This window comes from Monodon monoceros, unplaced genomic scaffold (assembly GCF_005190385.1).
Source record: "Monodon monoceros isolate NGI ecotype Baffin Bay Population unplaced genomic scaffold, NGI_Narwhal_1 Super_Scaffold_14, whole genome shotgun sequence".
In the NCBI taxonomy this organism is placed as follows: Eukaryota; Metazoa; Chordata; class Mammalia; order Artiodactyla; family Monodontidae; genus Monodon; species Monodon monoceros.
The window spans coordinates 42,525,381-42,541,034 of record NW_021703770.1 but is presented as its reverse complement, the minus strand read 5'-3'; the positions used below and the strand labels follow the sequence as shown (position 1 = coordinate 42,541,034).

The 15,654-nt window shown below is 36.5% G+C and overlaps 1 protein-coding gene across 2 annotated transcripts in view; it reads left to right on the top strand.

The window, feature by feature from the left end:
• Nucleotides 1-1,002: 1,002 nt before the first annotated feature.
• LRRC69 (leucine rich repeat containing 69) overlaps nucleotides 1,003-15,654 on the top strand; it is a 92,159-nt gene continuing 77,507 nt past the window's right edge. The window contains exons 1-2 of one of the 2 annotated variants that reach the window (XM_029223077.1): nucleotides 1,003-1,185; nucleotides 14,625-14,751. In XM_029223077.1, coding sequence (XP_029078910.1) covers nucleotides 1,003-1,185; nucleotides 14,625-14,751 — 310 coding nt within the window. The remainder of the gene's footprint in view (nucleotides 1,186-14,624; nucleotides 14,752-15,654) is intronic. The other variant, XM_029223078.1, reaches the window with a different exon arrangement.

Genomic DNA, 15,654 nt, shown 5'->3' with positions numbered 1-15,654 from the left:
CCCCTTCTTTTTATTAATGACATTGATTTGTTGGTTAAACATTGTGTCATTTGCCTTGCAGAATTTCCCGTGTTCTAGATTTGGCTGACTGCTTGTCTGAGATTAATTTAGCTTGTTTTCTAGTCCTCATATTTTCTGTAAATGGTATTTAGATATAGGAGCATGATTAAACTCAGATTCAGTTTTTAGGCAAGAATGTTTTATAGGTGGCACTGTGTAATTTTTACTGTATGACATCATGAGACTTAAAAACAATATATGATTGTCTCAATTTTAGTGGTGCTAAAATTGATTAGTAGGTTAAGTTATTAGCCTGATTTCTTACTTGCAAATTTCCTCATCAACCTTTCACCTAATGCTTTTAGCACCCAATTATGATCTTTACGTATATCCATTATTTCATTAGATTTACCAAAATGGTGATTTTTTCTAAATCTATTTTTTTCTTCCTCATTTATTGGCTTCTATTTTTCTATGAGTAAGAACTTTATTAGGTTACACCAAAATGCAGTTTGTACTGGAAAAGCAGAATAAATGCTTCATTTTTTTTCCTTTATCATTTTTCAGTCTTATGAGTTGGTTCCCTAGCAAGTCCCAAGGTAGTCAATGGGTTTCTTTTATTTTTATAATACCATTATGAGTTCTTAGATTTTAATTATTTTGATGTTTCGGTCCACTCATCATTCTTTCTGATGCTCAAATATTCCCATTTTAGACTAGTGGGAGCCCTTAGAAGTGGCTTCTGTGTCCTTTGATGTGATCTCATTAGTCCTTGGTAACTTTTATCTCTGGCACAAGATATTCTAGGCTCATCTTGTACATTTCCTGCCCCAAACCCAGAATCAGTTATTTTCCCTCCGTACCTTTTACACAGGAAACTATCTAATGCCTCCCACCTTCAACATGGTAGATCTCAGAATGTTTTTGTTTCCATGACACACCAATTCTACAATTAGAGGTTCTAAAGATGTGTAATAAGGAAGCTATTTCTCTTCCAAGCCCATGGCTGAAAAGTTGTTAGTAAGAGCACTGAAGGGCGGTAAAAGCACTAAAATTGTTACCTTAAATGGAAAGAACATGACAAAGATGCCCTCAATGTTAGAAAACCTGCCCGGCTTGAAGACTCTAGACCTTCAGAATAACCGAATCCCCAAAGTGTGCCCAGAGATAAGCACCTTGACCCAGGTGAGGAACAGCATTATCTTTTTCAATTGAGGATGGAAAATAGGAGGAGAGAAAAGAGTTGAGAAAACAAGAAGCCTTCAATCTCTGGAGACTTAGCTCCCTGGAGACTAATGTGGATGGTTGCTGGAAAGGGATCAGAAGGCTTTCTCCCTTAGTGAATTACTTATGGTAGGGAGAGAAGATGTTTCAACTTATCCATGTGTTCTATGACCCACATTTGGAATCAGAGGGTTAGGTCTCTGCTATACTCATCTTTCTGGAGGCTGTCATCTGGAAAGGGGTGGGGAGCCTGGATCTACTTGTCTGCCTTGGGGGTTCCATCTGGAAGTGGGTTTGAGGATCCTGGAGATGCTGTTCACCCTGGGGACCATCCTGAAGCTTTTGCATATGGAATGAAGAGATATTTCTGATGTAAGAAAGGAGTTCTTTTCAATTTCCTGGAGCAGGCTGAACATTGAAATGGAGTGTTGGCAGGAAATGGGAAGGAGGGAACATTCATTTTTTCTGAAGTAGTCTTTAAAAGAAGGTTAGTATTTTAAATAAAGAATATCCTTAAAGAGCAACAGGATGAATCCCAGATGCTTGTGTTAAACATTTCTGCTGAACAATGTGAAACTCCAGCTGCTAAAATCTTGAGGTTGGGAGAAGGCAAGGGATATTAACTTTGCAGTTTTCATTTTCTTCACTTCTAAACTGTCATCAGCACTGAAACAACCTTTTAACCAGCCAAGTCATTGTAGTTCATTATAGTTCATTACTTTTGAGTTCAGAGTTACAAAAAACAAAACAAAACTCTAGTTTCTTACCTTCACCTACCTCATTTCCTCTTAGGTTTCCAAAATTATTTGAGTTTGTAGTCTGTGGCCATATCTTTCCAAGAAATATGGTAATACTCAAAAACTCCCCCTTTAATAATAACTTCCAAAAGTGCATTTGTAGAACAGATTTGGACTTTTTTTCCCCTGAATTTTATTTATTTATTTTTAAACAGCAGATTCTTATTAGTTATCTATTTTATACATATTAGTGTATATATGTCAATCGCAATCTCCCACCCCACCCCCCACTGCTTTCCCCCTTTGGTGTCCATAAGTTTGTTCTCTACATCTGTGTCTCTATTTCTGCCTTGCAAACCAGTTCATCTGTACCATTTTTCTAGATTCCACATACACACGTTAATGTGTGATATTTGTTTTTCTCTTTCTGACTTACTTCATTCTGTATGACAGTCTCTACATCCATCCACATCTCTACAAATGACCCAATTTCATTTCTTTTTAATGGCTGAGTAATATTCCATTGTATATATGTACCACATCTTTATCCATTCATCTGTTGATGGGCATTTAGGTTGCTTCCATGACCTGGCTACTGTAAATAGTGCTGCAATGAATATTGGGGTGCATGTGTCTTTTTGAATTATGTTTTTCTCAGGGTATATGCTCAGGAGTGGGATTGCTGGGTCATATGGTAGTTCTATTTTTAGTTTTTAAAGGAACTTCCATACTGTTCTACACAGTGGCTGTATTGGTTTACATTCCCACTAACAGTGCAAGAGGGTTCCCTTTTCTCCACACCGTCTCCAGCAATTATTGTTTCTAGATTTTTTGGTGATGGCCATTCTGACCTGTGTGAGGTGATACCTCATTGTAGTTTTGATTTGCATTTCTCTAAATATTAGTGATGTTGAGCAGCTTTTCATGTGCCTCTTGGCCATCTATATGTCTTCTTTGGAGAAATGTCTATTTAGGTCTTCTGCCCATTTTTTGATTGGGTTGTTTGTTTTTTTTAATATTGAGCAGCATGAGCTGTTTATATATTTTGGAGATTAATCCTTTGTCTGTTGATTCATTTGCAAATATTTTCTCCCATTCTGAAGGTTGTATTTTCATCTTGCTTATGGTTTTCTTTGCTGTGCAAAAGCTTTTAAGTTTTATTAGGTCCCATTTGTTTATTTTTGTTTTTATTTCCATTACCCTAGGAGGTGGGTCAAAAAGATCTTGCATGATTTACGTCAAAGACTGTTCTTCCTATGTTTTCCTCTAAGAGTTTTATAGTGTCCAGTCTTACATTTAGGTCTTTAATTCATTTTGATTTTATTTTTGTGTATGGTGTTAGGGAGTGTTCTAATTTCATTCTTTCACATGTAGCTGTCCAGTTTTCCCAGAACCACTTATTGAAGAGACTGTCCTTTCTCCATTGTATATGCTTGCCTGCTTTGTCATAGATTAGTTGACCACAGGTGCATGGGTTTATCTCTGGGCTTTCTATCCTGTTCCATTGATCTATATTTCTGTTTGTGTACTGGTACCATATTGTCTTGATTACTGTAGCTTTGCAGTATAGTCTGAAGTCAGGGAGCCTGATTCCTCCAGCTCCATTTTGTTCCCTCAAGATTGCTTTGGCTATTTGGAGTCTTTTGTGTCTCCATACAAATTTTCAGATTTTTTTGTTCTAGTTCTGTAAAAAATGCCATTGGTAATTTGATAGGGATTGCACTGAAACTGTAGATTGCTTTGGGTAGAATAGTCATTTTCACAATATTGATTCTTCCAACCTAAGAACATGGTATATCTCTCCATCTGTTTGTGTCATCTTTGATTTCTTTCATCAGTGTCTTACAGTTTTCTGAGTACAGGTATTTTACCTCCTTAGGTAGGTTTATTCCTAGGTATTTTATTCTTTTTGCTGCAGTGGTGAATGGGATTTTTTCCTTAATTTCTTTTTCTAATCTTTCTTTTTCAGTGTATAGGAATGCAGGAGATTTCTGTGCATTAATTTTGTATCCTGAAACTTTACCAGATTCATTGATTGGCTCTAGTAGTTTTCTGATGGCATCTTTAGGATTCGCTGTGTATAGTATCATGTCATCTGCAAACAGTGACAGTTTTACTTCTTCTTTTCCAATTTGTATTCCTTTTATTTCTTTTTCTTTTCTGATTTCTGTGGCTAGGACTTCCAAAACTATGTTGAATAATAGTGGTGAGAGTGGATATCCTTGGGATATGGACTTTTCTAATGAGACAGAGGAGTTTCTTTGCAAAGGAATTTAAAATTTGACTGAACCAAGAGCCAATTCTCCACCTCTGCTTGAATTTTTTTCCATTAAAGTAACAGTGCATTGTTTTAAAAAAATCAAATAATATAAAAGGTTTATAATAAAAAGTATCTCTCTTCTGTTCCACTCCCCCTCACCCACAATTAATTTTGACCTCTATTTATAACCACTTTTAATTTTTTTGTTTTCTTGATTTGTCCATTTTAGATATCACACTCCTTCATCTTCCAAATATATTTATATTAATATGTTTAGTTTCTCCATAGTTATCTTTTAAATTTAATATTATTACACCTTGGTTTCTTTTTTTAAGTTAATTTTTATTGGAGTGTAGTTGATTTACAATGTTGTATTATTTTCTGCTGACAGCAAAGTTAATCAATTATACATATACATATACCCACTCTATTTTATATTCTTTTCCCATCTAGGTAATTACAGAGTATCAAGTAGAGTTCCCTGTGCTATACTGTAGGTTTTTATTAGTTATCTGTTTTACATATAGTAGTGTGTATGTGTCAATCCCAATCTCCCAACCTTTGTTTCTTTCTTCATCAACTACAATCTGTTTTTATTCCCCACTTGGTAAGATGGCAATGTTGGCATCTGTAATCCACTTTCAGCTCTCCTTCCCTCTTCCTCTTCACAAATTATAAACTTCTTACTTTTATGAGATGTATAGTATTTATAATCTATTCAGTTATCACCATGATTAAATCTTTGTCTCATGGAGAATTCTAAAATTCTAAAACATATACTGTTAATAAGTAAATATCATTTATATGGAACCAATTAATATACTATGATTATATTTTCTTCCTCAAATACCATTTTTGTTTCTTTGGGGTTTCTAATTGTCTTTCACTTATTCTTGTGCCTTTTGCCTTTATCATGGCCTCATTTTATTTTAAATGTGATCATATTACATACCCTATCAAATGTGCTTTTTTCTTGAGTAACTTCCTTCCAGGAGCCTCTGTCCTCCTGCCCCAATTTAAGCTGCTTACCGTCTAGGTTTGCTGAATACTGTCAGCCCTGATATCCCTTTGTGGCTCCTGACTTGGACCCACTGTTACCTGGAACCATGTTTTCCCTCTTTTTTGGTTTACTCACTTATTTTGTAGAAATAACTCTCCAGATAACACCCTAGTCTAGGTATGTGGTAATTAAATTTTTTGAACTCTTGCATATCTGAAAACATGTGCATCCTTCTCTCCTGTTTAATAGTTGTTTAGTAAAAAAGTTACAGATTGTAGGGCTTCCCTGTAGGGTGGCGCAGTGGTTGAGGGTCCGCCTGCCGATGCAGGGGACACGGGTTCGTGCCCCGGTCCGGGAGGATCCCACATGCCGCGGAGCGGCTGGGCCCGTGAGCCATGGCCACTGAGCCTGCGCGTCCGGAGCCTGTGCTCCGCAACGGGAGAGGCCACGACAGTGAGAGGCCCGCATACCACAAAAAAAAAAAAAAAAAAAAAAAAGTTACAGATTGTAAATTATACCCCCTCAGGAAAAAAAGCCGAAGAGTCTGATCATTATTACTTTGTCTTCTTGTGGCTCCCCCATTACACTCCTCCTCATCCTTTGACTATTTAGGAGAGATCCTAAATTTTGACTTCCCAATTCAATTTCCTTAAACAGGGTGTTGGCCCAGCTCAGCCCTTACTTTGAAAGAAGAAGTCACATTTTACTTTTAAAGAAGAATTCAACTGATTAGAAACTAGGCTTCTTGTGGTCTATCTTTAAAGTGCTTTACAAGTCAGACTCAGGCTAATGGCATTATTGTTTCACTGCTATGAACTAGCAATTTTTTTCATGTAGAGTTTCCAATGTTGTGGAGTTTTGAAGAAAATCTGTTTTCCCTTTATAATGGGAGTTCTAGAAGCAGCTTGAATAAAATGTGCTAGAAACCCTCAAAAGATCGATAGAGATTATTTACACAGTTCGAAATACTGCTCATTCTCCCAGCTGCTAATAGAAAGGGAAGACAAAACTTTCAGAAAAGAGAGAGCTTAGAGAGCTGCAAAGAGCCCTGGAAGAGTGTCTGCAAGTCCTGATACTTCAACCTTTTCAGCCATTCACCAACTAAACATAAGATATTTAATCTCACTGGGTCTCAATTTCTGCCTTCATTTATTCAAAGCCACACTTAAGTATTGAGCACCATCTATGTCTCAGGTAATTTGGCAATTAAAAAAAAAAAACAGATGAAAATACCTGCCTTCATGGAGCTATGTTCTAGTCAGAAGAGATGCAAGAAAGAAACATGCAAAACAGGTGGGAGGTAGTATTAGTGCTAAGGAGAAAAATATAGCAGATAAAGCAGGCAGGGTGCATTGCGGCATTCAGCTGAAATGCTGCCAAGTGTCCTTGTGGTCTTCATATCTTGATGATACTTATGTCATAGTTCAAAGATGATCATGATTCTTACTCTAACAATTTTCTATAAAATCCCCGAATGTGTTTTTTAAAAGTTAGTTTGAATTCTTTCTTGTGGTGCTACAGGTCGTGCTTTTAATAATGATTGAAACTCCCCCTAACTTTTTTTTTTTTCCTTTGGGTCTATACTCTGCTTGACTTTTGGGTTAGTCTTTCTTTTATCATTATAGGAAGTCCAGTTTGCCCCAATATACTGATTTTTTGGTTATATTTGCCACAGAATGCACAGCATTAAAATAGTCTTGATATTTAACTTCCTAAAAGAAAAGTAATACTTAGAAAATTTTTGCACTCACAAAATGGTATCAAATAGAATAACAGCATCCACCATACACTGAGAGCCAGGCATAATGCTAGGAACTCTGTTCATTTTCAAGGAAGTTATAATTATCACTCTCATATGGTTAATAAAATTTATGATTCAGAAAGGTTAAGTCATTTGCTAAGGTCAACCAGTGAATACATGTATAAAATGAGGTCTCTCTTTTTTTTTTTTTGCGGTACGCGGGCCTCTCACTGTTGTGGCCCCTCTCGTTGCGGAGCACAGGCTCCGGACGCGCAGGCTCAGCGGCCGTGGCTCACGGGCCTAGGCGCCCCGCGGCATGTGGGATTCTCCCGGACCGGGGCACGAACCCGTGTCCCCTGCATCGGCAGGCGGACTCCCAACCACTGCGCCACCAGGGAAGCCCTGAGGTCTCTTTTGAGGTTGTTTTCAGCTGTATTGTCTTATTATTCTATACACTTAGTGTGAAATTCACCAGGGTGTGTTTTTCAATTTATAGTTCCTAAAAACAAAAATTGGATTGCCTAAAGGTGGCAGGTTTGAACAATACATGAATTGTTCCCACTCTCCATTTATTTATATATCCATTCTTTTGACAAATATTTACCATTCATCTTCTTGTGTCTATGGTGGTCCTGAGGGCACAGATGTGAAAAAAAAGTAAGGTCTTTGTCTTCATTTGGGAATTAAATTAAATGTTAATATATGTCAGCTCAATGCCTGACACTGAAACTTTGAAATAAATTAGAGTTGCTATGGTGGTCTAACTAGCAACAATGATAAAATGGAAGGAGATTCTTTAGAGAATACAGATTCTATTCTTTTTTTTCTTTGCTAATTTGACTAATGAAACTGGAAATTTTCAATCACTTCTAATGACATGATAAAAATGGATTAATGTCCTATAATTTATGGTGAATGCATTTGGCCTAGGACTAATGAAGTGCTGGTATATCAACAGTTTTCAAAGATGCACTTTATTATAACTCTTTAGGGTGGAGACCTTTGTCTTGTCCCTAGTGCCTGGCACTTAGTAAACCATCAAATGTCAGTTTGAGTGAAATGGGATGTAAGCCATTTTCAAAGTCCAACTTAATCAAACACAGAGCTATCATGATAGGTTTAAAATCTCCAAAGAAACAAATAGCCATTATCTCTAATTGTGTACAGCATTGTTGACATGCATCATAAAGTCCAATGGTAGTACAGCAATGTTCACCTTAAGTGGTTCACACGTGTAGCTGCCCAGGACAAAGATGTGGTCTGCCATAGCTTTTTATTTGACCATAAACAATTGACAGTAAATAAAGGCAACTCTAAGCAGAGTTGGGTAGTTTGTAAATTGTTATTGCATCCCTAGTCTCTCCTTTTCATACTTTTACTGTCCTTTTGGATGACCCCCTAACCCAATCACCCCCCTCCCTTCCTCCTTCCCTCCCTCCCTTCCTGCCTTCCTTCTTTTCTATGTTTAACAAATAGCTATTGTGCCTGCTAGTAGTAGACTAGCACTCTGCTAGATGCTGATAATACAAAAAGGAATGAAAACATCATGTGTCCCAACTCTCAGGTTTAGTGGAAAAAGGTAATCAAATATACAAATACATGTAAACTTATAATTGTGAAAAGTGTCATGAAGAAGAATTATATTGTGTTATGAGGAGTTGTAGTCAGAGAAATCAGGGAAGACAGACCTGAGAAGTGCAACTGAGATAAGATCTGAAGGATGGGAGTTATGCAGAGGAACACAAGAGGAAAACCATATGCAACAACTTTCCCTATCTCTCCCTCCTTGGGCATTCTGGGTCTCACTAAGTCTGGCAGAACAGAAAGGATCTGACATTGTTTTTACTGTTTGTCAGCATCAAGCCTGTCCTTTCCCTGTCCCATCCACTGGAAATGCGCTCTTCCTCCATCAAGTAGGTAACGCCTCATGTTTTCTAAGCCTGGCTTTGCTATAAAAACAAGGCTTTCTTATACTTGTTTATTGTATCCTGTCCTGGCACACAGACACCTAGTGAATTCCTTCTCTCTACACTACTTTCATTCCTCCTTTGCCTCTGCTTGTATGCCCAAGCCTGCATTAAGCCTCTTGAACCCCTACTGGAACTTCTGCTTCTTCCTCTAGCTGTCAGATGTCTAGAAGAGCCCCAACCCTCTTCTCTGACTTGCCAACTGAGCACATAATCTCTCTGTGCCTCCCTTGATTTATCTCACGTATAGTGTCTTAACCATGTAGGTTACTCAGAAAATTTTAGCCTCTACCCCAACTCAAACATACAAATACTTAGTTTTTCCAAACACTTGAAAGTTTTACATTTTACTTGAATGAGTTTTGTGTTGCAATTCCCCTTTTCCAAGATTTGGAACTCTAATCCTTGCTTCTTTAGTCTTTCCTTTAGAAGCTTCCGACAGGATGCTAAAAGGTAATGCCTTGTTAATGCTTCTGCTGTGAATGCCAGAGATTCCTTGTAATACTGTTGAGTAGGAAGTGCCAATTTCATGACACTGGGATTAATTTGGGGCTCTAAGGGAACAGGTCTTAGAGGTCACAGGGATTCTCTAGAGATTAGATAGACCTTGAAACTATTTCCAATGAAACTATAATTGTTTTGAGAAATCTGACTTGATGTATTGGGTTGGCCAAACAGCTCTTTCATTTTTGTTTCTGTAAGATGACTCTAGTAGCACTTAGTTGTCTTTAAATTCATTCAAAACAACTTTGCTAGACTGTATTGTGACAGCTGTAATATCATTGTGCATTAAAAAAACTTATCAAAATTGGTGATTTTTTACCTTCAGAATGGGAGAAAATATTTGCAAACGAATCAATGCACAAAAGATTAATCTCCAAAATATATAAACAGCTCATGCAGCTCAATATTAAAAAAAACAAATAACCCTATCAAAAAATGGGCAGAGGGGCTTCCTTGGTGGTGCAGTGGTTGAGAGTCCGCCTGCCGATGCAGGGGATACGGGTTCGTGCCCCGGTCCGGGAGGATCCCACATGCTGCGGAGCGGCTAGGCCCGTGAGCAATGGCCGCTGAGCCTGTGCGTCCGGAGCCTGTGCTCCGCAACGGGAGGGGCCACAACAGTGAGAGGCCCGCGTACTGCACACACACACAAAAAGTTACTGAAAAATTAAATAACAGTTTTGAAATTAGCCAAGAATAAGCATGTAGAAAACAAACTATGATTACTAGGGTGGAGGGGGGGAGGGATAAATTGGGAGATTAGGATTGACATATACACGCTACTATATATAAAATAGATAACTAATAAGGACCTGCTGTATAGCACAGGGAACTCTACTCAATACTCTGTAATGGCCTATATGGGAAAAGAATCTAAAAAAGAGTGGATGTATGTATATGTATAACATTCACTTTGCTGTACACATGCAACTAACACAACACTGTAAATCAACTAAACTCCAATAAAAATTTTAAAAAAATTGTCCATTAAAAAAAAAAAAAGAATTAGTAGAGTGAGCCCTAATGCTGCCCTGTACCACATACCTTGGCCATATACATAACTAATTAAAAAATGTAAATGTCTTATTTTTCTTTCATTAATTTGATTCAATTATTTTATTAAGTAGTTTACAGAATGTGACACTATGTTATGTACTATTTAGGCACAGTGAATGGAAATATTCCATGTCTTTTAACGAATTTAAGGATTAATATTTCAAATACCAGCTCAAACATATTTGTACATGTTACAGGTGAATGATTTAACAGTTTGTTCCAAAATGGTATCACCAAGCCATAATTTAGTTTAGAAAGACTTCCCGATAAAAATGGACATTTGAGCTGGTATTTTTTTACATAAAAAAAAATAATTTATCCAAGTTAGTCATGGAAATCATTTTAAAAGTCAAAAAAGTAATTGAAAGATATAATAAATAGCATAGAGTTTTCTAGTAATAATTAATAGCTACAAGCACAGCATAATTAAATGTTAGGATACCTGGCCCAAGTTCTAGGCATACATGTGATAGGCAACACATTGAATTGATTATAGGGGTTATTGAGAACGAGCAGATGGTTAGAATAAAGAAGGCATGCAGCCCATTAGAAGGAAGTGAATCCAGCTGGGTAGATTGGCACTGACTGAGCTCAATAGATACTTGATTTTGAAAAAAGACAAATGATGTGGAGCCATAATGAGTATCTTCACAGTTTGAACCATTAGCTTATTAAAGAAATGATCTAAGCAGACAGCATTCAACTAACATTTATTAAACAGCTATTGTATTCCAGACACTGTTTTTTGAATGCTGGATGAATTACAGATACCCTATCATTGCAAAATTTCCAACTTTATAGTAAAGGTAAGATATATACATGAGTCCCTATAATACACAGCAGAAGATAATAATTGGCCATAGAAAGTACACAGTGTTATGCAACTACAAAAGGAAGATGGCTTCCTGGAGAAGGTGATATATGCCAAGGGGGAGCATTAAACACAGAAATCCATTATAATATTTGGAGAACCAAGGTATAGTGATAGTTTAATGGAAAGAGAATCCTGACCACATTATCACTGTAGAAATAATAAAAAAAATTTCCAGCAAAATTAACTGATTAACAGAAAGTCATTATTCCTGTGGCCAACAGAATAACAGAGATAATTTTCTCTTTCCTGAAAATATCATTCATAAGTGGCTGTGAATTTAGAAATCTTTCAAAAAAAGGAGTTAGAAATCATTAAGAAAACAGGTTTAAAAATTGAAAACTGAGTCAAAGTGTCAACATATATACTATATGAAGCATTCCTAGCATCATGTATGTCTAACATCTTGTTCCATGGTCTTCTCCTGAGTCTAAAAGATTATAGTTAACATTTCATAATATCCACTATTTGCCAGGTACTTCATTATATTGTCTCTAATCCTTAAGGCAGCCCTGAGAAGTTGATGCTAGTATCTCCATTTTTAAAAAAAGAAAGGGAGACAGGAATTTAAGTGACTTTGTTGAGATCCCATAGTGAGTGCATTGCATAGCAGATGGTCTCCTAAGCCTGTGCTTTTGCCTCCTGCAAAATACTGACTAAATGGTGTGACCCACAGAACAAGAATATTTAAAATGAGAAATCCATGTATTGCATACAATTCTATTGTGTGTGTGTAATGGGTGTATGTATGTATGAATGAATGTATATATTATGTGCATATATATGATCATTCTGAGCAACAATAAATTCTTTTTAAAAAGTTTAAAGTAAATAGTGTAATGTAGAAATTAAGAGTATAGGCCATTGAGTGAAGCTATGTTATTTCACCATAAATCACAGCCTGTACCTCAGATCCCTTTTCTGTAAATTAAGGGTACCTTGAAGTCCACCTGAGGCAATGTACAAGGTTGCATGGCACATTATTTGGCATATATTAAATTCTATTTAAATGTTAGTCATTAGTATTAATAAGTTAATCAGTACTTTTTCTTCTCAAACTTCTTATCCTCTTCTCTCTTTATCCAAAGATTGCTACACATTAAATCTAGAGTCTATAACCCAAAGGCATCAATGGACACTGATATGCTTACCTCATATCCAAAATGTAAGAGGAAACACACACGTCCATTTCAAGGCAGGCTACAGACAGGTTATAACTTACAGGTATGAGTAGGCCAATGCAATTAAATAAATCAAATCAAATTTAGGACGAGTTGGGATACACAGACACTATTTGGGACAAGCATACAAAGATGTGGAAAAGGCCACAGGGAGCCAAGAAACATTTAGGACATACTAAGTAGGGAAATTCCTCATGGACTGATTATTTGGGCAACTCTTTATATATAATCCAGTAGGACAGGTAAAAGGAGTTTAAATGATAAAATAGCCCGTTCTTTACATTCTTAAGTTAGGTAATGCTATAGGCAGGCAGTAATGAGGATTAGTGTTAGGGTAATTGCAATGAGAGTTGAAAAAGTTGCATCTAAGAGGCATTTTGAGAATAGGACTTGGTTACTGATTGAATTTAGGTGGCGAGAGAGAAGTTCTAGGTGATTCCAAAGTTTGGCTACCATATGATTATGAGAAAGATGAGTGCATTAGCCAAAGTGGGGAGGGGAAAAACAGATCTCATTTGTCCACTGACATTGTCTAGTTTAGATTCTGAATTTAGAGTGACAGCATCACATCCACTTACGTCTCTTGAGCCAAAACCAACAAGATGATATTTTTACAGGGATAACTGTAAATTCCTACATTTAAGTTAAGAAAAACATTCAATTGCACAAGTTCAGGATGTGAGTTATCTCCTTGACAGTAGATTTTTCTTGGCCACAGACATAATTAATTATGCACCAACCATGTGCCCCATTTCTGAAAGAGTGCATGTTGTAGTCATGTTAGGCTGCAACAGAAGTGTAGTCATCTGCCTGAGGCAGATTCCATGGTCCCAACAGATCTATGCTATGAGATCACATTTCCTGTCTCACTCTAGGTACCATGTTTCTAGAGAGGTGTACTTAGAAAAATTAGAGTGTAACCAGGATGGTAAAGGGTCTGGAAATTATGTCCCGAGGGAAATGGTTAAGGAGGAATGGAACAAATTCAGGGGGAAGTCCCTGCTCTTATCCAAGGCTATCACTCATTTGTATTTTGGATCCTATCCTTGCTCGTCTACTAAAGGATTTTGATGCTGCAATTATCCCTGTCCTTATATCATTAGTTTCTCACTATCTATAAGATCATTTTCATCAGCATATAAATAAGCTGTACTATATTTCATTTTAAACAAAATACAAACCCTCCAGCTCCCTCCTAATTTTCTAGTGTCCCTTCATAACAAAAGTTCTTTAAAGAATTGTAGTTTAGTCATTGTCTTCACTTTCTCACATTTTCTCCACAGCATACTTCAGTTTCCTCCTCAGCACTTCACCCCTGTTATCAAGGTCACCAATAACTTTCATGTTGCTAAGTCCAGTGGTTACTTGTGTGCTTTTATTTTACTTAACCTTCCTTTGGGATTTGACTTGAATCTTCCTCCTTAAAATAGGGGTGTGTTGGGGACCCCTGGATTAGAGGGTCTAGAGGATCTTTCTAACTCCTTTTATGTATCCTTCCTATGTCTGACCAATCTGATGTTAGTAGGTACATAGGGCAGATCTTCCCTACCCTACCATATCATGTCAATAGTTTCTCTTGTGAACTTTGTGATCACAGAGTGATGTTAAAGGCCACCCTCCCACCCCACGCCCATCCATGTATTATAGAAATCTTATTGGCCTAAGTGAAAAAGCTCATTTGGGATTAGTATGACAGAAGGACCTCAGATCTTCAGCTAATTTCTGATTTCAGGAAATTAGCCCCTTTGCTGAATTTTTAATGTTAGGATACTCCTGAGTTGCTCAAGTGACTTATGAATGGATCATTAATTGTGTTTTTGAATACCCGTGAAATGGTTTGTAATACAATTTTAATGAAGTTAAGTACTTTAATTGAGAATTAAATTGTGCTTAAATTAACATAAACTGTTTGAACATGAACTCAAATGACCTTTATTTATATAGGTAATTTTAGGTACATGTGAAATAATTAAGATTATGTTGTTTTTTTAGGTTGTATGTATCTCAGCAAAGGGGCTTAATTATTTCTTTTTTCTCATGTAAAGTGGATAATGTATGAGTTCATTAAATCTCTATATGTTTGCAGTTGACAGCACTAAATCTGGGAAACAACCTTTTGGAAGAAGTTCCAGAAGAGATGAAATGCCTTACATCCTTGAAGAAGCTCCATTTATTTGGAAATAAGATTCATAGATTTGCATCTGGAGTATGTGGTGAGTCAAAGAAGAGCATAATTATAGTGTGAAACTTAATTTCCTTATATTGAACAATTTGAAAGTAAAGGGAAAAAGGAATTTTACATTTTAATCTTTTTTGGTTGGAGATATTTACACTTGAAATTAGGGAATTTGGGGAACAACTTTTTTCCCGACTACCATATTATATATTTCTTTACATATAGATCTAAGAAAATAAATAAGCATTAGTGTTAGTAAATTTTCCCCTTTTCAGAGTCAGTGTGCATTTGGACTCTCAAATCTGGGCACTCTTTCTCTGGCCCAGAGAGAAAACTAGTTGAAAATCAAATCAAGAAAAGCTCTACACAGCTCTCCTTGTTCTTTATACTTTTTACACTGTCTCAAACACTAAGTCACAATCTTTGCTCAGGATGTTAAGCGTAAATCAACTTGGGGAGAATTTTAAAGAAAAGATATGAGATTCAATAAATGGCATTTTTAATTTTTTTCTTTGTGTTTCCCTTAAACTAATAATTTCTCCATTTAATATGACATTTTTCCTATTTAATATGGGTAGAGTATGCTTAAAGGACAGAACACATGACAGAGATCCAGATAATTTTTATAGGTTCATTAACTCATGTAAGGCATTTTACTACTTTGTGTCCCCAATAATAAAATTAGAACTATATAATAGAATTTATAAAGTTCTGTGAACTTTTGAGGCGTGGGTGCTATATATTATCATTGTTATCATTGAGCAGCATTTATTAAGGGTATTATTTCATGGGCCCTCAGTTAAAGGTATATAGGAAAGAGCACAGGTAGATTCTGGTACTATCTCTTTAAAGTACTTTAAAATATTAGCTCATGTATCTTGCAGAAATATTTTTCCACAAAAAATGAAACTCAAGTGCATAGTCCCCTAGTACGTCAACT